Genomic DNA, 21,736 nt, shown 5'->3' on the forward strand with positions numbered 1-21,736 from the left:
TGCCAAATGCTGGCTCCGCTCCTCATTGGCCATTTGATAGTGTGATATTTGGAGCAACAGTGGTGCCTTCACAGCATGCGGGGATTAGGAGGAGGGGAGGGGGAAATTGCTCCCAATACTTGACTGGATTTGCCAGTCTCTTTCATCACGAGGACTCTGGGGAAAGTGTCAGGTTATAACGCAGCTTCTCAAGAGGCAGCGAGAGCGGCACAATTCCTGCAAGATGCTGAGGCAGCAGAATGTTTATCAGAGCTGAAGGCATTATTCAGAAAATGAGGATTGGGGTTTCTGCCTCTGCCTCTGATAAAGCAGCAAAACCCGTCAGGGGCTGAGCGTTGAGTAAGAAACACATTGCCCCGCTAAATCATTTAGAGCATAATAGAGGAGCGTGCACCTTTCATAACTGCCTACAGAGGGATGCATGGAGTAAACTGCAGCTAAATACATTACAGCAGATGAAAACATCACACTCGGTGATTGACTGTGCTGTGCAGCGCTCCGATTCACCAGACAGAAAGCCTCGGCAGCGCTGCAGCCGGGCTTCACACAGCTGTCACAAAGAGCCTGATAAAAGTCTTTATTTTGGTTTGGAAAACTTCCCATCCTCTCAGCTGCAGAGTGCTGTTGCATCAAACATTTAAGACAGACGGCCTGTGATGCTTTGTACTTAGATTTACAAGAAACATGCAGAAATCATGGGGGGGGGGGGCTCTCACACGGCCTGAGAGGTCTCCCATTGTGCGCTGGAACTAATCAATGTGCACGCTGGGATTTGGAGCCACTTTAATTTCTGCCAGTTTCCTTTTCTACTGCTCAAGTATCCCTGCCACAGACGGAATGGAACTGTCCATTCAAACTCGGGTTTCTGGGGAGGAAAGTGATTACTCCACTCATTTCTAACTGCGCTTCCACAAACCACATTATTCTGACTCGTCTGCACGTGATCCCCCCACCCCCCACCGACAGGAATAAGTCTGTCAGGGAAATTAAATAAATAAATAAAAATAACAGTGAGACAAGAACTCCCTGATCAGCAGTAAAGTAGAAAAAGCCCCCAGCAGGAGCCCCCCGGGGTGTCCAAACTGGCTATAGGGAGTCAAGTTTAGGAGTAAAATGCAGCATAAGGGGCCAGAAATCACAAGTTGAAGTGTGGAGCTAAACTGGAGCTAAAAAAAAAGAAAGTAACGGAGACATCCAGGAGTGACGCTGAGCAGCAGCAGCAGCACTCACAAACTGAAGAAGTTGCAGAGTTACACTCTAGTAAAGGTTATAAACACGCCAATCATCTTTTGATCTGTTGTGAAATCGTTCCCAGTGGTCTTTTCATTACGATGGTGCCGTTTTTAGCCAAAATCAAGAAACCAGGGTTGTTTTCTAGGACATAGTTTCTGCAGAGCGGCAGGAGTTCATTAGAGATTCACCTCTGAGTTGTAGGTGGGACACGGTGCAACTCCGCCCCCCTACCCCTTCTCTTTGCTGAGAGCTCAGAGCAGGGTGCTTGTGGCCCACCCAGAGTATTTTTAAATTTATTTATTTGATTCATTTTTTGTTTCGCACGCTGGTTTTACTGTCATGTCTTTGATCTGTTCTCGCTGGATAGCTGTTTTTACTGAATTGCCCTTAGTGGATTAATAGTTGTTCATCCATCCATCCATCCATCCATCAGTCACACAAATAAGTTCTTTTTTCAAATTGAATTTTTTGGTCTGCTCCTGTTTCACAACAATTTCAATAGAGAAATACTCAGAAATGCAATTTTGAGCTTAATATTCTTGATATATGTCCATCATTAGAAAAATACCACAAGAACAAGTTAAAAACATCAAAACACCATTGTCGTTGGCGGAATACATCATTGAAATAAACACAGAAATTAATTTATTTTCTTTCGTTTTGTTTTTTTTAGATATTCCAACGAAATGATTCACCACACAAACTCAAAATGAGCACATCAGAAGTGAACTGGAGCAATACTTTCAGGTTTTTGTGTTTGGCGCTGAGGCTTCCTCACCTTTCTCACAGTAGGGTTCCCCCTCCTCCATATAGAAGGCCTGGTTCCTGATGGGAGCCTTGCAGGCGGCACATTTGAAGCACTCCACGTGGTAGGTCATTTTCAGGGCGTGCATGATTTCCTGACAAAAGAAAATCCGATCTAAAAACCAGCTCCTTTGATTTGATCGTTTTCTTCTGTTTTTAGCTGACATTTCTGGATTTCCGGTAAGGTTTGGCCCGCTCACCCCTGTGATTTTCTTCTTGCACTTGGCACAGTTTGGCGCGTATCGGTTGTCGTGGCACTTGGTACAGTAGACGGCGCCTCTCTCTTCAAAGAAGCCGCCCTCCTCCAGGACCGCCTTACACTGTGAGCAGGTGAACTCTTCTGGGTGCCAAGAGCGACCCAGCGCCACCAGGTACCGCCCCCTTAGAGCACATCAAACTTTGATTAATCCACAACAAAAATAACCAAAAACACAAAGGCGTGTAACTGAAATAAAAACCTGTTCCTTGAAAACTTGGATTTTTTTTTTGCATTGCATCATTTTAATAAAATAGCCCTGCAATAGACTGGTGACCCGTTCAGGGTGTAACCCTGCAACCCCGTGACCCAGTAAAGGGATTCAGCGGGTTCTGAAGATGGACGTTGTTGTTCAGCGCCGTCCCACCTGATGATTTTATTGCAGGCACCACACACCGGGGTCCTGTTGCTGTCCTCGGGTGCCTGCTGCGCTGCCTGCATGATGGAGCTGCGGTTCTGCTTGGGTGTCAGTTGGGCGGGCTGCTGGTGTTGGGTCACCACGGTGCTGGTCTTGTCCGGGTGAAAGCGATCGGCGAAGCCCGGGTCTGTGACCCAGGGTGGGCGGGAGGTGGGGCCAGAGCCCCGTGCTGCTGCTGCAGCAGCAGCTCCGGTCTTGGATCCTGCGCGGCGGGGAACAGATGGATGTGGATTTAACAAAGGCGTGTTTTGTGTTGCTGCTGATGTTTTCTCTGCTTTGACCACATCAGAAACCCACCATCTGGTTTCTCTGCAGCCTGGGTCTTTGCAGAAGAGGTAGTTGGCTCAAGGCTGTGGAAAGGGAAAATAACTACTTTGAGAAGATGCAAAAAATAAACACCTTGGTAACCATGGTTACAGCTTATTGAATTTTTCGATGTCAACATTCGTGGTTGTTTTTATTATACAGGAGAGCAAAGCGTTCGAGTGTTGTGGCAAAACAAGTCGATTTCCTTAAGTGGATGTCGCTGGCTGTGCTGATGAAATTTAACAAGCCGTTTCCATCAGCTCATGGTGCCTGCAGACCATTTACATGATTATAGCAGCTTTTGTGGAGGGAAGAAGGGGAAGAAAAAAAAAATCAATCATGTAATGCATTTCCATTCAATAACCAAAGCTGAAAAACAGATATGCATCCAATAAACATATCAGCTCCACTTGAAAATCGTTCAGGAGCTTTTGCCCTAATGAGCCAAGAAAAACGTGTGACTGACATCGCTGGCAGGCAAAAAAAAGAAGCAGTCAGACAAAAAGTCATCCTGCATGTTGAGCCGTCAGATTTAGATGCAGGAGTTTACTTCAAACCTGCGTGAGGAGAAGCGATAAAAAAAAAAAAAAGAGAGAGTTTTCTTCATTTCAAAGTTCTGTTACCCGCAGCAAGCCGGGCTATATTCAGAAAAATCTTCAAACCCTCCTTCTCTGAGAGGAAAACAACATCTGAGCCAACACCGAGAGCTCTGGAGACGTTTTATCCTGAGAAGTAAAATAAAAAAAACAGGCACCCCTTTAGGCGTCACTCAAGTTTACATCATCAGCTGTGCCTCCAATAACACACTAATGAATGATGATGAAATCAGGGCTCATTTGCTAAAATAAAGAGCGAAAATGGGAAATGAATTACAGACCCCACTGTGAAGCAGGTCAGGCCTCCGTTTACCGTTTCTAACAAACATGAGTGAGGAGGAATTATAACAGGAGGAAAAGTCGGACTCTTTTTCCTTCAATGGCTCCCTCTGAATAATAAAGAGGACATCAATTCTTTTTTTTTCTTTTTTTTTTGCGCAGTCGTACAGCGATAGCCTGCAGGAAAGGAGCTGAAATGACTGCTGCTGCAATTCTGGAAGGAAAAACTAAATGAAAAGATTCCTAAAAGGGAAATGAAGCTTCAAAAAAAAAGAAAGGAAGTGAACAGCCAGGTTAAGCAAGGGACACAGCCGGTTTCTCTCAGTTTGACACACAGACCCGGGGTCAGCCGCCTTCTGCTCCAGACCCATTTAAGCCCGCCTGCTGGGACTTGCCCCCCCACACCCCCACACAAATAAAGCAGCATCCTGGTCAAATGTGCTGCCATGGCTTCACTTCCCCTGCTGAGCTGCCCCACATGGCATCAGGCCAGTGCAGGGTTCTAATCCCACATTAGGAGGTTATGGCAGCCGCACCTCTCAGTGGAGAAGGGTTGAGGAGGCAAATTGGAGAACATCCTCTATGGCAGCTTCTTCCCTCCTGGATCGACCTGCACGGTGTTTTCCTGACATTTTCCCGGCTTTCAACATCCCTCTGATCAGCCAGAGGCGTGAGGTGATGCAGGTGCACGGCGCTCGCGTTAAAGACTCACAGGAAAGGAGCTCTCTTTTCCTTTAATGTGAAATGTTTCCTTTTAAGGTTCCCTTCTATTCTTGAACTTGTGATTTCAGATTCACATCTGTCTAGCTTGCACTCCGGAGGGATGCATCGACCCGAGCCATGAGGGGAGCAGAGGAGTGTGTTGACAGTTCTGCATCCGGCAGAGGAAAAGCACTTTTCTTTATTTTAAAAAGAAAAAATGTGACAAGTGTCACTCTTCACCCAGTGTGGAAGTGGAGTTGAAGCAGCCTCCTAAAGCCTGTGAAGAGATACTTCTCTTTAAGTATTTATCTTTTTGACTTTTTCGTTTAATATTTATATGGTTTTCTTGTTTCAGGATAGCTCCCTTGCTCCCAGGATAGCATTAATGTTCAAAATATCTTCACAAAACATACATTAAGTCAGGAGTAATAAAAACTTTCACATTTAGTTTTGACCACTTAAGGTGCTCTAAATAACTTTTAGCTATTATATGTTTGGCAAAATCTCCATAAAATGTATATTTATGTTTCCGATCTCCAGTGTGAAGAGAAAACCGCTTTTGATCCCTAAAAAAGTAAGTAAATACTAAGCTTTCACACGTCACTCTAAAACGTCATGCAGTTACATCAGCTGACCGTTTGGGGGCAGCATTGCTCAAAAAGAGAACCGAAAAGAAGGGGGGGGGGGGGGGGGGGATAATTAGTATTTTTTTGGATTCACTTTGTGGACTGTTGTGGTTCAAATGGTCAGATCCAACATCTCTGAATTGATTCCACTTTGGTCAACCGGATGATCTGTTTCTACCCGCTGCTAAACTGTGCCACGTGGTGGATTTTCAGGTCAACTTTAATCTAAACCAGGGGTCGGGAACCTTTTTGGCCGAGAGAGCCATAAACGCCACATATTTTTAAATATAATTTCGAAAGAGCCATTCAATATAGAAGTGTCCCTTTCCCACACTGAGGCACGGCGACTTCACCTCTCTTAAGGTTCTTTATTCTGGTTACTGTAGACCGCAACAAACGCCGAACAATTAATTCACCAACTCCTGAATCTCTCCCACCGAGACGAGAGCACTTCTCCCAACTTTATATTCCCCCCTCCCGCTCCAGCCCTCCCATTTCCCTTATTCGGCCCATAGCTGAACCCCATTGGTCCAAACTCCCCAACGACAAGCTGAGAGACAGAACTGAGGGCCAATCAGATCTCTGCTTGATCAATGTGTTCAATGAACTCCAGAATGTATAAGGCGGCCCAACAGCCAAGTTAAACTCTGTCCGCGACAATATGTTTAAAACTAACTATACAAGTGAATGTGTGCATTTGATGTAATTTCAACATTTTTAAAGTACAATAAGTCTGGGGATTCTTTTTAATAACATCATTATGCTGTTGTTAATAAATGATGAGTATTTCTCGTGGTAGTTTTGCTGATGGTCTAGTCTGGTTGATCCGTGGTGAGTTTCAGCTTCATGCAGGCGTTGAGAATTTAAACGTGATCATAGGTCTGAATGTTCTGTAGATGTGAGACAGACTGCTCACATGCAGACCTGGAGCCAAACACACACTCACACTGCAGTGAGTGACGGGCAGCGGGTTTTACGTTTTTATAATCCCTGCGCGATTCACCTGCTGCCTGTCCCCCCACCCTCTGCTTTCTTCCTCACACATCCCGTCTCCGCAACTGGGCGCTCTTTCTCAGAGACGGGAGCGCGCAGTTTTAGGCACGGCAATTCACAGGTTTCCGGGTGGTACAAACTCTGTGAAATAATAGACAATTGTAAATTGATAATGCTGGCGCAGATTTTTCTCTCCAAGCACCGCTACTACTGCGCGCCTCTGGCATCGCATCGCGCCCGAGAAGGACTGGTCTAATGAAAAAAAAAGTATAATTAAAGATTTGTCTGCGAGCCACATGCAACCATCAAAAGAGCCATAAATGGCTCGCGAGCCATAGGTTCCCGACCCCTGATCTAAACCAAAGGGGGCTTATCTAAGAATACGACTTCTGGTGTGGACCAAACAGTGCAGTGTGAAAGTTAAACTGCCTCATAAAAACCATTTCAAACAATGCAATGTCCCGTCCAACCATCGCTGCGAGAATTAAAGCACAGCTAATTTATTTTGTTTATAAACGATAGAGTTATAATATCTGTCTCCCTCCCTTATCCTGAAAATGTTGCATCCCTCCATCTGCCCTCCCACTTTCTCCAGGTCCTTTATGTGGATGCTGAGCTGGAGGAAAGTCCATCAGAGGCTTCCTCCTCCTGTGGCTCATGAGTTTGATTTGGCTTCCTGGCTTCCTGTCCTCTAAGATGTGCAAACCAACTGGATTTAGGTCTTAGGGACAAATACATGTTTTCTTCTTTCTTTAGTTCTTTTTCCACACATACTTTTCATTCGCAGAAAATATGAATGACTTATTTCTGTTTCAATACTTGTATTGTTGAATATCCTTTATCACTTCTTTCTAAAATGAAAAATAAAAATAAAAAATAAAAAAATAGAAGATGTACACTTTCAATTATAAATACAGTTTTAAATCTTCTTTCTCTTTCGGCTTTTTCCCATCAGGGGTTGCCACAGCGAAACAACCTCTCTTTCGAGGATGAGTCGCATGGTTAACTTGGCAATGTTTTACGCCGGATGCCCTTCCTGACACAACTCTGTCAATTTATCCGGGCTTGGGACCGGCACAGCAGCAGAGAAGGGAAGAGGGAGCAGCCCGGATTCGAACCCTGGTTTCACGGACGGGACGTACAAAACTTTAATTTGGAAAAAAACATTTACTACTATTTTGGAGCTGCTTTAAAAACTAAATAAGCTTCACTTCCTGATAAGAGCATCTATAGATTTCAAGGCTTAAAGACTTTCTTAATACAACAGTAAATCTAAAGATCTCAAGTTTAAAGCAAACATACTAATATGCATTCACTTTTCAGAATAAAATGGAGAAAAATTTACTACTCTGTAGCATTTTCTACAAGTTTTAAAGCATTGTTGGTTAAAGAAAAAAAGAGCAAATTTACATCATATGGATTTTTTTTCAGTTATTTCTTGTTCTGTTTGTCTTCTTCCACTTTCGGCTTCTCCCATCAGGGGTCGCCACAGCGAACAAGTCGCATGGTAAATTTGGCAATGTTTTACGCCGGATGCCCTTCCTGACGCAACCTTCTCAAACCGGGCTTGGAACCGGCAGAGGTAGAAAAGGGAACAGGGAGCAGCCCGGAGTCGAACCCTGGTTTCACGAACGGAAGGCGCCGCAAACCAGCACGAGCTAACCACTAGGTATTTTCCCCATTTCCCTACACTTGATTACATCCACTGATGAGTTATCTGGTGATAAATGAATTTTGACGAGCTCATGACCTTATGATGTCGCTTCCCAGAAGTCCTTTGAATTTGGCTGGAGATTACATCGCCTAGACAAGCCCAAAAAAGAAAAACTCTTATTTTGAGTGTTCAGCATCTTCACTAAAACTAAAAAAAAAAAAAGGAAACAAAGAAGGAATATGTCAATCTCAATCTCAAAAGAACAGACAGACAAGAGATGGTTTTTCAGATTTTTTGTATTTTTAGAGATTGGTGATGACAGCAGGAAAGAAAAAAAAACGTTTTCTGTGGTTGTCTGTTAGATGAGAGCAGAAATGAAAACTTAAGGATGAAGAGTTTAATAGATGTAAACAGGCAGGAAGAGAAACACAGACAGAGAGGAAAAACAGATCAAAGGAGCTTCTGACCTTCACCCTTAAGAAATAGCTCCACCTTCCAACCAGTTTACTCCCACTAATTCAGTTTGAAATGGAAAACTTGTGAGAAAGTGAGACATTCAGAGGGAGATTTTACATTTCGGCTCAGTACACAGGGTTCCACTTTAGGCTTCGTCATCTAAGCTATGCTTCTTTTTTGGTTTATTTTTCATTACTTCCCCAAACTTCTTCTTTTTCACCCCAACGGTTAGTGAAAGGTGAACTGCCATGAGAGCGGGCTTTGCATGTGGACATCGTCAGCTGTAGAGGTGCGACTTTCCCTAGCGGGCTCTGCGTTCCGGGGCTTCAAGCGCGTCGCTCAGGATTTGATATTGAGGGCGCGAGCGGACCTTTCATGGTGCCAATCCCTCAGACGGGCGTAGCGAGGACTCTGAATCTCAGTCAGGAACTTTTCCCTGACCGGAGGCAACACAGAAATGAAACAAGAGGAGACAAGCAGGAAGGAGATGAGAGGGCAGAGAATGAATGACACGAGCAGCAGAGGAAACAAGTGAAGTGCTCAAAGTGCATGACAGAAAAAGGAAAAAGTTGTGTCAAAAGATTTCTAAGCCAGTGTAATGTGTCACCATGTATATAAAACATTGATTCTACCAAAAAAAGTCTGTAGATTTGATGTTTGCCTCAAATCTATTTAGCATGTTGAAAAACAACAAAACACGGATTAATATCATTTTCCGCTAAGTTTGAGAAAGAAGTGGTGGATATTTAAAATGTAATTTAAAAGTCTTGATGTAAATCAGTGTCACTAAACACTGAGCTGTAATAAATAATTTTGGAGTTTCTATCAAAAAAGTCAATACCCTCCAAGTAAGAAAATGGATTAGTTTGTGCTGAAAGTGCTGAAAAGCTAAAATTCTTGAGTTTCTGTTTAAATACAAGTTTAGTTGTGATTTTTCCTTTAGATACTAAAAGAAAAAATGGAATGTAGTTTTTTCGAAGGAAAAAAAAGTCTATTTTTTTGCACCACAATGATACATTTTATCTAAATCTTTCTATTCCGCTTTGTTCCAAAACTTATCACAAAATGTGTTTGAAATGCTTTTGTAGGATGCTCTTTAGGTCTAATTCTGCTTCCTGAAACCTAAAACTGATGTTCTGCCAACAAAGATGAACTGGGACCTACATTCTTCTACTGACCATTTACTATTTTGTTGCTTATCTTTGTTATAAAAATATTCTAACACTAAAAACTGAGTATTTGTTATTTTATCATCATCTAACTTCAAGGTTTTTGTATTAAAAAAAAGTTCTCTTTATTTTTAAAGATAAATGTCAATTATGCACATTTCACAACTTTTAGTGGACTTTTACTTTGACCATCTAACAAAATACTGAAATGCGAAAACACTTTTCTATGTTACTCACATCTGACTGACTTTACTTTATGAACAGTCAAGTGTTAATAGTTTCATTTATATTTCTGCAGCAAAGCCAATAAACCAACATATTTACAAATGATTTATAAACTGTGCAAACACACCAGCAATGTCAGCGTTTGAGGAAGCAAATCTCACAAACTGTTACAAAATCTAAAAAAAAACAGGAATCGAACAATAAACTGCTAAACAAAGTCACTGTAGAAGCACGCACACACAGAGTTACCAAGCTCACTCAAACTTTTACCTTGACCTCTTTGAAATTTCATCGTTTGGGTCCTGCACTGAGAAATCCAGAAGAAACAAGATATCAGAGCTTCGCTGATCAATAGAGGGACACTTGACTACTACAAAAACAGCTTTTATATAACCTTCCATAGTAAATTGTGTACATTTTCAAGCTTTTCTATCAGTTTACTGCTGAAATGTTATTAATGACAGCAGTTGTCTAAAAGTATCAAAGTTCTCCGTCTCTGCAGGATCCTTTGTAAAGCGATCAGACCAGATGAGTGACAACGCCCTTTCTACATGTGATTCTGATTATCTGATAGACTTCATGCCTCTCCTAGCCACTCCTGTCTCAGGCCCTGACTTACTGAAGTCGGTGCCTGTGACCTGGGCCAGAATTCGGAAAGACCGGGACTGAGTGGTGCCGGTCCGGGGCTGCCAGTCCTCCGTGTCTTCGATCAGCCTCTTCTTGCTGCGGTCGTTGGGGATAAAACATGGCATGTTCTCCATCCTGAGGCCGTGCCTGCACACACACGCAGCAGCACCGCGGCAGGCGTGGTTAACAGGATCTAATCTAACAAAGTCGCTACCCACTCGCTAATCTGGCGACTTCACAGGCAGAAGACTGTCTGCACAGATCATGCTCCACTCGAATCTCAGCTTCAACAGCTTCACACGGCAGAAGCACTGACACGGTTTTCACAGGCACTCGCTGTCTAATGAACGGATATGACTAAATCAGACTACAAATTCATCAATGACTGTGGAGACAGAGGAAAAAACTTCAGCAAGATTTATCACAAAAGCACTTAGGATTATAAAATGGAAAACATGCTCAAGAAGCAGCACAACCACACTCTTTTCAAGCATTTCCCTGAGTGACCTGTGTAAACCCAATCGCAGAAACTTCTCAACAGCATCTGCTCATTGTACTTTCATAAACAGCCTTGTCATAAAAGCAGCTAAAGGCGAAAAGGCAGTCAGCATGCAGCTGCCCTTACTTGGGCTGGTAGATTTCATCAAAATAGGTCAGTTCACCCCTGTGAAACAGACCAAAGACCAAATAAAAACCACTGTACAGAAAAATGAAGAAAAGTTGTACTGAATCAAGGATCTTTGTATGAATATTAACATCTGTCTGACAGCAGACTGGTATTTATTATGTACTTTAAAGTGCTTAACAGCTGAAGCCAAAATAAAAACTTTAATGATTTGGCTTCCAAGACCCACTCTGATCCTCTTTTGGTCTATTTTTAAAGTGTTCCCAGTGGTATTTTAAGTATGATTTAATTTAATGTAGATTAAATTACATTTAAAGTAGATTTTTAGCCAAAATCTAAACACCTGTGTTTTCCATAACACCCATCTTTGGAAATAAATTTAAACCCAATAATGTCTGAAGCCAAGATAAATAAACCCTTGTGTTTAAGTTGTGGGCGGGACCATTGGCATAAAGAAAGTCCTTACCTACTTCCCATAACCCATCTGTTTACATGCTGTCCCGCACGCTTACAGCCCGTCACACGCCAACCTAACATTACCAGTGCAACAAAAATGGCGAGCAATGTTGGAGGTATCCAGCCGTACAGTTTTGAAACAGACAAGGAAAACAAATACATACATGGATCTATTTGTCTGTAAGTGGATGCATCAGGATGAAGCGGAGCTTGTGGTCCCATTTTCTATGCAACAAAGATGCTTTTTTTTTAACTGCATCGTTTTGTTCACAGTGATTTGAATAAAGAAATACTCAGAAATGCAATTTTGAGCTTAATTTTCCTCAGTCAAGTGAAAAAGGCACAATAAATATTAAAAACGTAGTTTTTATCAGAGTGGGTCTTTAAAATTTTGAAAATAACAGTTGAACATTTGTAATAAATGTGACAAACGGTTCAAAGATGGTAAATGGTTTCATTTGAGGACCAACATAAAAAGTTATATTTTTGATTAAACAAGAAAAAAGGGAACTGGTTATAAATACAAAATCAGCTGGTGATGGCGGACAAAAACCTTTTTTTTTGGAACTGACCTGGTCGGTTTAATAGAAAATCAATTTTAAAAAGAAAAAATACAACTTTGAATCGAAAAATAAACACTTTCCTTTGGGCGGTAAAATCACAAAGAAACATACTAACTTGTCAAGTGTTTCCATCTGCAGAGTTCCAGGAAAGGAGGAAAACAGAGAAAAAGGTCAGAGCTCAGCTTTGGGAAAAAAGAACTAGAACATGTCGATATGTGACAAAGGTTAAACACAGCGATTGATTGGAGGAGAAATACCAAAATGCAGACAACAGACATGAGTGGACACTACGTGCTGTTATTGGCAACAAGCTGTGTGAGAGAGATGCGATTGTTTGTCAAATCCTGTCACCCCGACCCAAAATGACTCAGCTGACCAGCACAGAACCTTCTCTGTTCTTCTTCGCTCACGCCTTCTGAACAAATGCTCTACAGAGAATGAAAAATCTTTTTTTCCAGCCAATAAAACTTGCTGCTGAATTTTTGTGGTGCTCTTAGATCTGTGCTCCCTTTGATCCCCTTAAACCAGTGCTTCTCAAATAGTGATGCGATGCCAGGGGGGGGGGGGGCGTGCAGTAGTGGCGGTCCTAGGCAAATGTAATACGGGCAATTGCCCGGGGCGCAAATTTATCGGGGGGCGGTGGTGACAGCAGCTCAGTGCTTGGAAAAAAATCTGCGCCACTGCTGGTTTCCTAGTATCTGTTTTATGACAGAGTTTGTAACAGCCTGAAACCTGTGGACTGCCGTCCCTGCAGCTGCTCCTGTCACACACGAGAAGGAAAGGGGAGGGCTAGTGGGCTCAGGCTGTAAACTGGGCACGCAGAGAGCTGCAAGCACAGCCTGGATTGCCTTAGATTACTTAGCTCATGCTAATAATGTCATTCTTTATGAACTATTGTAGACATCTTTATGACGTCTTTATTTTCCATAACTGTATTCTTTGTCTGCCTGTCGTTTAGTTGGTGTCAGTATTTGATAGAAAGACAGCAGGTAATGCAGTGAAACAGCTGCACTTTATGAGATCATAAATAAACAATCCATAAAAAAAAGAAGCACAATGTTTTTATCCATTTCTTCAGACTAAAAACGTTAAATATATTGGTGCTGCTGTGTTAATGTTTCAGATCCATTTACATTTAATATTATTTATTGATTGAATTATTTTTCTCAGCATCAAATGGTTCAGTTGGTCAAAATGTTTCTAGTTTAAATAAGGACTGACAGATTTTTTTATTTTAGGCACTTTAAGCTTCTTTTCTGTTTTAGACTATAACAGGGTTTCTGTGTGGCTAAATAAAGGTAATATTTGTTGAAAGTGGATTTATATTGCTTTTTTTCTTTTGTTAATGTTAAAAGATACAATTTCATGTGTATTTACACAAATTTTATAGATACTAACCTAATATATATTGTCACCGCTTGAGTGTGTGTGTGTGGGGGGGGGGGGGGGGGGCTGGCAAAAAATAATTGAGAAGCACTGGCTTAACCCAATGAGACCATTAACATGCCCAAAATAATTGGATAGCAGGTAATTAAATTGACATGCGACTCTTAGAAAATCCTGGTCAACATGGAAGTCCACTATCTTGACTTATTTTGGAGAACTGCGTACGTTCTTAACAATGTAACTTTGACACTTCCTGTTCCTTTCACAACAAAATAACCCACCACTCTACCCGCAGTTCTTCATTAAGACTAAATGTCTGTCAAAAAATAAAAAAATAAAAACACTTTTGCTGCCGTTCTCACAAAGAAAAAACAACGGTTGCTATGGTTACGCCAACTCGGGGGCTGTCAATTAACTTCCACTTTGTATGTTTTTTTTTCTTTTTTTTTCCCATACACACACGCAGTTGTAAAACTACAGCTACATTTTTGAGATAAAGATGGTTTGATGCCAGGAAGCATTTACTATTTGGGCAGAAATCTACGCGTGTTGACCCTGAATATTAGACATCACTTTATCTTGTTTACATGGTTCTAGAAAAGTCAACATTATCAAAAAATTGGATAGTAATTGTGAAGAATATTTAAAAACTGCCTTTAACCTTTATTACACTAATGGTTTAAACTTAATTCACTGAGCATGTATTGTCATCTCAAAATTATATTACATTTGAAGAAAGCACAGCCAAACTATTGTTCTAACAGTTTCTTCCCATACTCCCTCTTTTCTGTGCATGTTTTCTGCTGAGCAGGCCTCAGACTTATCTTCACTTTAGCCTTGGAGCTTCTCTCCAGCAGTAACCTGTGGGCGTGTTTTTCACACGAGGTCCATTGGACGATCTTCTGAATATGCAAATGCAGGGTTTTTATACCAAAGCCCATCCCTGAACTCTTTGGTTCGGACTTTGAATGTACCATGTTCATGTCTGTCCCCTTCGTGTTTGTGCGAAGTAAAACCTCCACAAAAGCTAAGTTTTGTCTCTGAGTCATTATTCATTATTTCTGTGTGTAAGAAACTGAAAAGGGAACGAACCAACCTAATATTTTTATTAATACAGTCCTTTCTAGAAAATCCAGTTTCTTCACAGTAATCAAATATTTGGTGTGCATGTAAATGAGCTTTATACAAATTCTACAGCTGGAATGCTTTATGCTAATGTCCAAAGGTAACAAAAAATGTATAAATAAATGTTTATGTATCTTGTGACTTTTGGCTTGGGCACTTTAGACAGTTGCTGCTTTCCTTCTTTCTATAGAAAATCTAATAATAGAGCAAAATGGGCACAAGGTTCTGAGGAGGCTCTACTCATCTCTAATGACGTGCTCATCCATCTACACACAGAAGTGAAGTGTCTCTGGACCGAACAAGTACAAATGGAGAGAACTTGGCAGAATTTATGAGCAAGACTAAATACGGTGACGGACCACATGGAACTGCAGCTGCAGTCGGAGCACCGCCATTACCCAAATTATAGGATGCTGCCTGGACTATGGAAGACTTTTTATCTCAGGATGGGTTTAGAGACACTCCTCACAAAGTCTTAGAAAGGTTTGTTTTTAAATTTTACAACAAATACATTTTAAAAAGAGCCAATTTTCCATTAACTAATGGAATAATTTTCCAATCAACTAATGTTGCTACAACTTCTGCAGTTCAATCCAGCTGCATTCACACATGCATCTCTAATTTCCTCACTGTTTTATGCAGAGCAGCTGTGTAAGACTGCACATCATTGTGTGAAATTCATTGAATCAAGTTCTCCAGTTTGAGGAAAGCAGTTGATTATTTTTAAGAGGGCACTTTTCAGAAAAGAGCTGCTGCTTTTAGCTTTTCTGTGTACTGCTTTCAAAACTCTGATTTATTTCAAATAGGTTCTCCAGCTCCTATTTACAAATAAATAAACACTATAAAACAGAAAAAATGTTTTTTTAACAGAAGCGATAAGATGAATTATGTAAGGGTTAATGGCCGACGAAGTGTGCGGTTACTACTTTTTAACGCACGCCGTGGAAGCCTGAACCTTCGCGTCGGACGGTTGCTTCCGCGAAGTGCGTTAAAAAGTAGTAACCGCACACTTCGAAGGCCATTAACCCGCTTATACCATGGTCACTCACAAAAGCAATACATATTAACCAGGTTTTAGTCCTTAATTCTTGTTTTTTTTCCGATTTGGATCACTTTTCTCATAAACAGCGTACTATATGTTACGTGATGCGGCGTAACATATAGTCCGCGTCGCGCAGCACCACCGCTGCAGTCAAGATTCGGCGATATATATAGGCTCATCGTCCCGATGGGTTGAATAAAGCATCAATTCAGAGGGAAAGTTAATCGCTTACCGCTTGTTTTTGCCCAGATGATGAAGCAAAAGGTTGTTTTACAGAAGCCGGCGCAGTGATACAAATCATTTAAGCTAGCCGACCGGGACTTCTTTTTTCACCGTGCGGTTATCAGGTTTTTACGCATACCCAGCAGCCAATCAGAATCGAGTATTCAACCGGACCATGGTATAATAGAGATATAACCTTTAGCTTTAATATTACTTTGGTTTTTTTGAAGTAAACATTTCTAAAAGCCAAAAACAATTCAATAAAAAAGTTCAGAAGGTTTCTTCAAAGAACTTGAAACTCAATTTTCATATTTTTCTCTGTCATTACAGGTGATTACAGATGAAAGTAATAATCAATAACCCCATCTGTTAAAATAAATTGTTCACAAAGAGGAGGGTGTGTTAAGCAAGAGCATTTCTCAAAGTAGCGTCTTGTGTGATGCATTGTTCTGCAGTTCAAAATCAATATTACATTTCTCCATTTTTCATTCTCCCCCTCACAGAGTAATGTGTGCATTATTTTAGGACATAATAGGCTTTTTGCTGAATTCTAAAGACCTACCATAAACACATTTATGGGTTTAAGAGCAAAGTTCTAATATTCTTGTCACAAAGTTTTACTTTTTTGTTTATAGATGGACAAAGGTTGGTTTCATTCATCTTTTTTTTCATCCTGTTGTGCCAAAATACGCTGATCTCAGCATATATTTACATTTAGAGATTTTTTCTGTATATTCTCATCATATGACATTATTTTGGCAACAGTGAACCCCAGCCTTTAAACCCTAAAGGAGTCATTTTCTCTTCTTAACGAGAAGCCAGAATAACGAGACTTCAAAACATCATTAAAACCACATTAGTCAAATTGCAGCTCTGATTTTCTTTTTTCCACCTACCCATTCTGTGGCTGCTGTGTGCTGGCATTGCCCTGTGAGTGCGGGGTGTTAAGTTTAGGCGAATAGGCCACAGGTTTAATAACGGGTCCTGAGCTGGCACTGCCACCACCTGCTGAAAATGGCCTTGCCATCTTGTTAATGGTTGTGCTCGGGGCAAAGGAGTACTTTGGCTGAGCAGAACCTGCCGTGTGTGAATCCTGTGGGAGTGTCGGGGAAGGGAGGAAAGAAAAAAAAAAGAAAAAAGTACACAAAGCAGCACAGAGCACAACATGCAGTTAAAACTCATGGCACACACAAAAAAAAGTTCTGCTGTTGCACAATCCCCAACCTTTCCAGTCTCCTCTCGTAGCAAAAGATTACAACACTGTGCAAACCGGCCATCTTTTCCTCTGCACAGACGAAGAGCTTCAGTAGTGAACGCTGCTGTTTATTTGTGCTGGCTGTCAGCCAACGACGGGCCAAAGTAACCTGCTGCAGCAGATAAAATATTCGTCTAGAACTGGCATGTCCCACTAATGAGATTCCTCACTGAGCATTATGCACACACTGCAGAACAACTTCTATTAAAATGGAACACTGGTTTTATGCAGGCTCGTGCCAGCTGCTTTGACTAATAGCAGTTTGCATCAGTTCAAGGAGTTCATGACACTATTGTACTTATGAAAGTGCAGTTCATCAGGCAAGTAGCTGTGAAAGTGTGGAAAAAAAAGAGAAACCGAAGGCGACATCGCTCGCTGGTAATGGGGGATTGCACAAGGCAGAACAAAAGAAGACGAGAATTTCTCAAAACAAAACTACGCCAAGCGCACGACTCGTTTAGCAGCTCACTGGTGCTCGGCTGATGCAGTGCTCATAGGTGATTCCAATTCATTTCAACACAAACTAACATGACACACTGTATAATCCAACAGCAAGTGGGGGTTAAAGGACACTTCAAATCTCCAGATGAAGCAGAATCTCACAGCCAAGTGTTGTTGACTGATAGAGGAGCTCACCATCTACAGGGAAAAACAGACTTACCTTTCGCTCTTCCACCAATTTAGAACCTCTGGGGGGAAAACAGGAAAACAAAGGAGATATCAAATCAACAAGTCTTCAAGATTGAAGTTTTTAATACATAATGGTAAGAAAACAACCATAAGATGAACTAGACTTCGGAAACGTGAAAATAGAATTCTTGAACGAAATACTTTTTTATTAAAAATAAAAAAAGCACTGCTAACCTTTTTTTAGGAAAGGTTTTAAATTAAACCATTTTTTTGGGGATTTTTTAATTTATAAACAAGATCTCTCAATTAGAGGTCAGTAACCTGAGGCTCCAGAGCCATGTGTGTTTTTTTTTACCCCTCTATTGTGGCTCTCTGGCTGAAGAAAAATCAAATGATAGTCATTTTAAAAAGTTATTTTATTATTAATTTCATTTAGTCCGATTTATGAATTTTTGGCTGAGGTGTTTCTATAACAGCAAATTAAACTGTGTTAAGTTTTTATATACTGCAGACAATAAATCAAGACAATTTGATCTTCCAAATTTTGTTTAGATTTTTTTTTTTATTAAAGCACTTGTCCTGTTTATATTCAGGTTAAAAGCAGTGGTAAGTTGGAAAAATGATGATGGCACATTCAAGTAGACTTAACTTATATAGAGAAAATGCCATTTATGTAGGACTTGCAGAGTAATAAATGGCTGCAGGATGATCCCATGTTGATCAGGGTGTTTCGTTTTAAAAGGAACTAATGTGACCCTTTGTCAAAACAAAAAACACAATTTTATATTTAGAAAATATGTACCGGTATGGTCTTCATATTTCTGTTTTTGCTCAGAAGAAAGTTAAAGAAAAGATATAATAAATTCTTTGTTCTTACATTTTAAGTTCACATCCGGTTTAGTGTGTGTTATATTTAATATGACCATTTTGGTAGAAACTAGGACTTCATTTTAAGAATGAGGGTGCAAACTACTTTGGATTAACATGACCACAAAATGACAGCTAAGAACCAATAACCCCAAACAACAAGATACAGTTGCAACTGGAAAAACAGAAAAACTTTAAAATAAAAAAGATGTGAAAACAATGTGAGCAAAAAAATTAGATGGAAAGACAGAAAAAAAGAGAATGAAGGATGCTATGAAAAATAAGACAGATTAATGGAAGAATAACAGAGTTAAATTGTGCATCAGTAACATGGTTCACTAAACATAATTTCAATAACTAAAAATGGATTCTTACATTGTTGATATTGTTGTTCCCTTTATCTTGAATATGTAAACTGGCATTATTGTTTATATTGTTCTCTAAATAAGCAAATACCAAATAAAAGTAAAAAAAACTAGACATAATAGAAAAGAATAAATATGGTGATGCACTCTATTATGACCAAAGCTCCAGTGCATGTTTTTTCAGGATATCGTTCTTGAACGACTGCAGAGCCTTTGTGGGCTTTAACAGCTCTAAAAGTCCATTACAGTAGAAAACAGCTGCACTTTTAGCATGAAGGCACTCAGCTTCACGTTTCTGTTGGTTTACGGCATAAATCGTCATCGTCATCCTCCTCCTCTAACCGAATGTGTAGCACAAAGCTGCAGAAAGTTCTTTGTTTCAGTCTGCAGCCACACACAAAAACAGCAGACAGACTTTTCTGTGACAACAGGGAATGACAAACAGCTGCTGTCAATGGCTGCCGCACTGCTGATAGAGTCGCGTCAGAGACTGACAACGGCGCTAAATGATAGAGAAAGCACAGAGAGGGCTCTGCTTTTCAGAACCCACAGAAAACAAGCGGATGGAACGTTGGCAGGGCCTGAACCAAGACGATACTTGGAAAAGTCAAATGGAATGAGGAATATTAGCAATACTGGTTGTTCTGTATCTGTATTTACATTGGAGCAGAAGAATGGAGATGATTAAATCAGCCTTTTCTTGGAAACGTTTCGTTTGTCGGTTGAATGTGACCTCAGTTATGACTGAATATGAGCCCTGGATGAGATCATTTCCTCCCTCATTTCATGGATCACTTGTTTTAGCTGATGCATAGTTGGCTTTTCCAGGCGATGTTAGATAGAGACAGAAACTCGACCACAAAGGACTCTCCCATGACACTCTAATCAACTTTCCACACATTGCAGACATACTTTAACTACATCCCTGCAGACCGCCAATGACACTGAAACACACTTTTAGAAATGATGCACACTCTTCTAGTGAAGCAAAAACCATATTGCACATATTTTAGTAACTTTTCTTCCATCTAAAAAGCTCACGATGAGGTTTAACCCTTACCCATAAAAGAGAACTGCATGAAACACAGACTATAACTCGTCTCAGCTGTCTTCCACTTTTAACATGTTCCAATCATTTTTTTCAAAACGAGGATGGAGGCCAAAATTTAAATTTAAAAATTTAAAAAGAAAACAGACACAAGCTTCCATCCAAGAAGTCTTAAGAAAATAATCGCCACCCATTCTAATGTTATATATTAAACTGGAATTACAACGCCCGTTAAAAATAAATTAGTTTATGCAAGGTCGTAACCTTTATTTCTTATTCTTTTTTCTAAAGAAAATAAAAATAAACAGTGCGATTCCAATAAATTTAGTTATAAAGGGCCATATTACAACTTAGGGGCTCAAAGAGCTACACAAAAAACATAGAACTTCTGTCAGAGGTTTATGACTGTTATATTCAAATAGTTCACATGAAGTCAGTTTATCTTAATGATAAACGATGTAAGTGACCATAAAACTACATTGATGGCTTTTCGGTGTAATGTTCGTACTAAGAAAGCAAAAGGTGACGGTGGACAGGAAAAATTCTCTCTAGATGGGAGATTAGGGGGAAACCTCCAGGAGAACCTGAGTTTATAAAGAAGAGCATCTGTCATAATTATTTTGGTTCTGAGAGGACAAGAAAAAGACAAACACGATAAATACTGGAACATCTGCAGTAAGACAAACAGGCAGGTTAGTAACTGGGAGAGAAGGAAGCAGATGAACAAACAGAAAATCCCTGGAGAGTCTGCTAAATGACAAAAGAAACAAGCTAGTCCATGGAACAAAGTCAGAGAACAGCTGTAGAAAGACAAAAGAGACATAAGAGACTGCAATGATGAGGAAAATATGATGATAGACAAACCCAAAACCCCTGGAACAGCAGTTATAAATAAACATCAACATCTTATAACATCAATAAAGAAAAAGACTGTTTTCTCGTATATTTTTAATAGTCCTCATCTAAATTAAGCGTAGAAAATCCAATTAGTGTCTCACATACCTCACTTGATTTGCTTTTCAAATCTCAGAATTGTTATGTGATGTAATTGTGCTAACAGCTTTTAATGAGACAAAACTCAACATCTTAAAAAACTGACAAAAGTGATGGCACAGCAACTATAAAAAAAATAAAAAACAAAACTTGAAAAACCTGCGGTCGTTCTCTCAAAATAAGTTCAAAAAAGAAAAGGTGTTGAAATGTAAAAGAAGAGACTCTTGGCAGGCAGTAGTAAGGTGAACAAGATAACACAGCTTTTCTCTTATTACTTACGAGGATCAAAAAAATCAAAATGAGTCCCATAAAAGCAGCAAGCTCATCTTTATTGCTCTAACAAGTCGATACCTTCTCATTTTCTGAAGGTTTTAGGCCCTTGAATGATTACATTTTTATCTCTCTTTGGGCCTAAAATCTTTTTTTATGTCCACACTGCAGATGAAACATTTCCTCTAGTCTTCAGAGAGACTTTATAAAAAGTATTTGCAGACTAATGTGTGCAAATTCTGCCGACGGGCATGCAGTCTGCTGCAAATTATTTTCTTACTGAATTTAAAAAAAAGTGCTTTTATGAGAAATTGCGTGTCCTTTTTGTGTGTTTCTGGTGCTTTTTCAGGATGTGAGGTTTTCTTTTGGAATAGTTTAGATTAAAAGAACAGAAGGTCAGCACACAGAGCCACCAGGAGCTGCTGTGGAAAAGAAGACAAATACTAGAGCTGGATGTAGAGATGAAATTGTGTGCATGCCTCAGTTAATAGCTTTTAATAAATCACTAGTTGTGCTTGACTTACACCTCAGACAATTATTAAACT

The 21,736-nt window shown here is 40.2% G+C and overlaps 1 protein-coding gene across 6 annotated transcripts in view; it reads right to left on the bottom strand.

Moving 5' to 3' along the window:
* pdlim7 (PDZ and LIM domain 7) overlaps positions 1 to 21,736 on the bottom strand; it is a 36,301-nt gene that overhangs the window by 1,690 nt on the left and 12,875 nt on the right. For all 6 annotated transcript variants that reach the window (XM_020706679.2, XM_023959288.1, XM_011480325.3 and 3 more), the window contains exons 4-9: positions 17,680 to 17,707; positions 16,660 to 16,856; positions 3,009 to 3,061; positions 2,661 to 2,913; positions 2,238 to 2,418; positions 2,012 to 2,132 (exon numbers count right to left, since the gene is read on the bottom strand). In XM_020706679.2, the coding sequence (XP_020562338.1) occupies positions 2,012 to 2,132; positions 2,238 to 2,418; positions 2,661 to 2,913; positions 3,009 to 3,061; positions 16,660 to 16,856; positions 17,680 to 17,707 (833 nt within the window). The remainder of the gene's footprint in view (positions 1 to 2,011; positions 2,133 to 2,237; positions 2,419 to 2,660; positions 2,914 to 3,008; positions 3,062 to 16,659; positions 16,857 to 17,679; positions 17,708 to 21,736) is intronic.

Source organism: Oryzias latipes, chromosome 10, assembly GCF_002234675.1.
Source record: "Oryzias latipes chromosome 10, ASM223467v1".
NCBI classification, from domain to species: Eukaryota; Metazoa; Chordata; class Actinopteri; order Beloniformes; family Adrianichthyidae; genus Oryzias; species Oryzias latipes.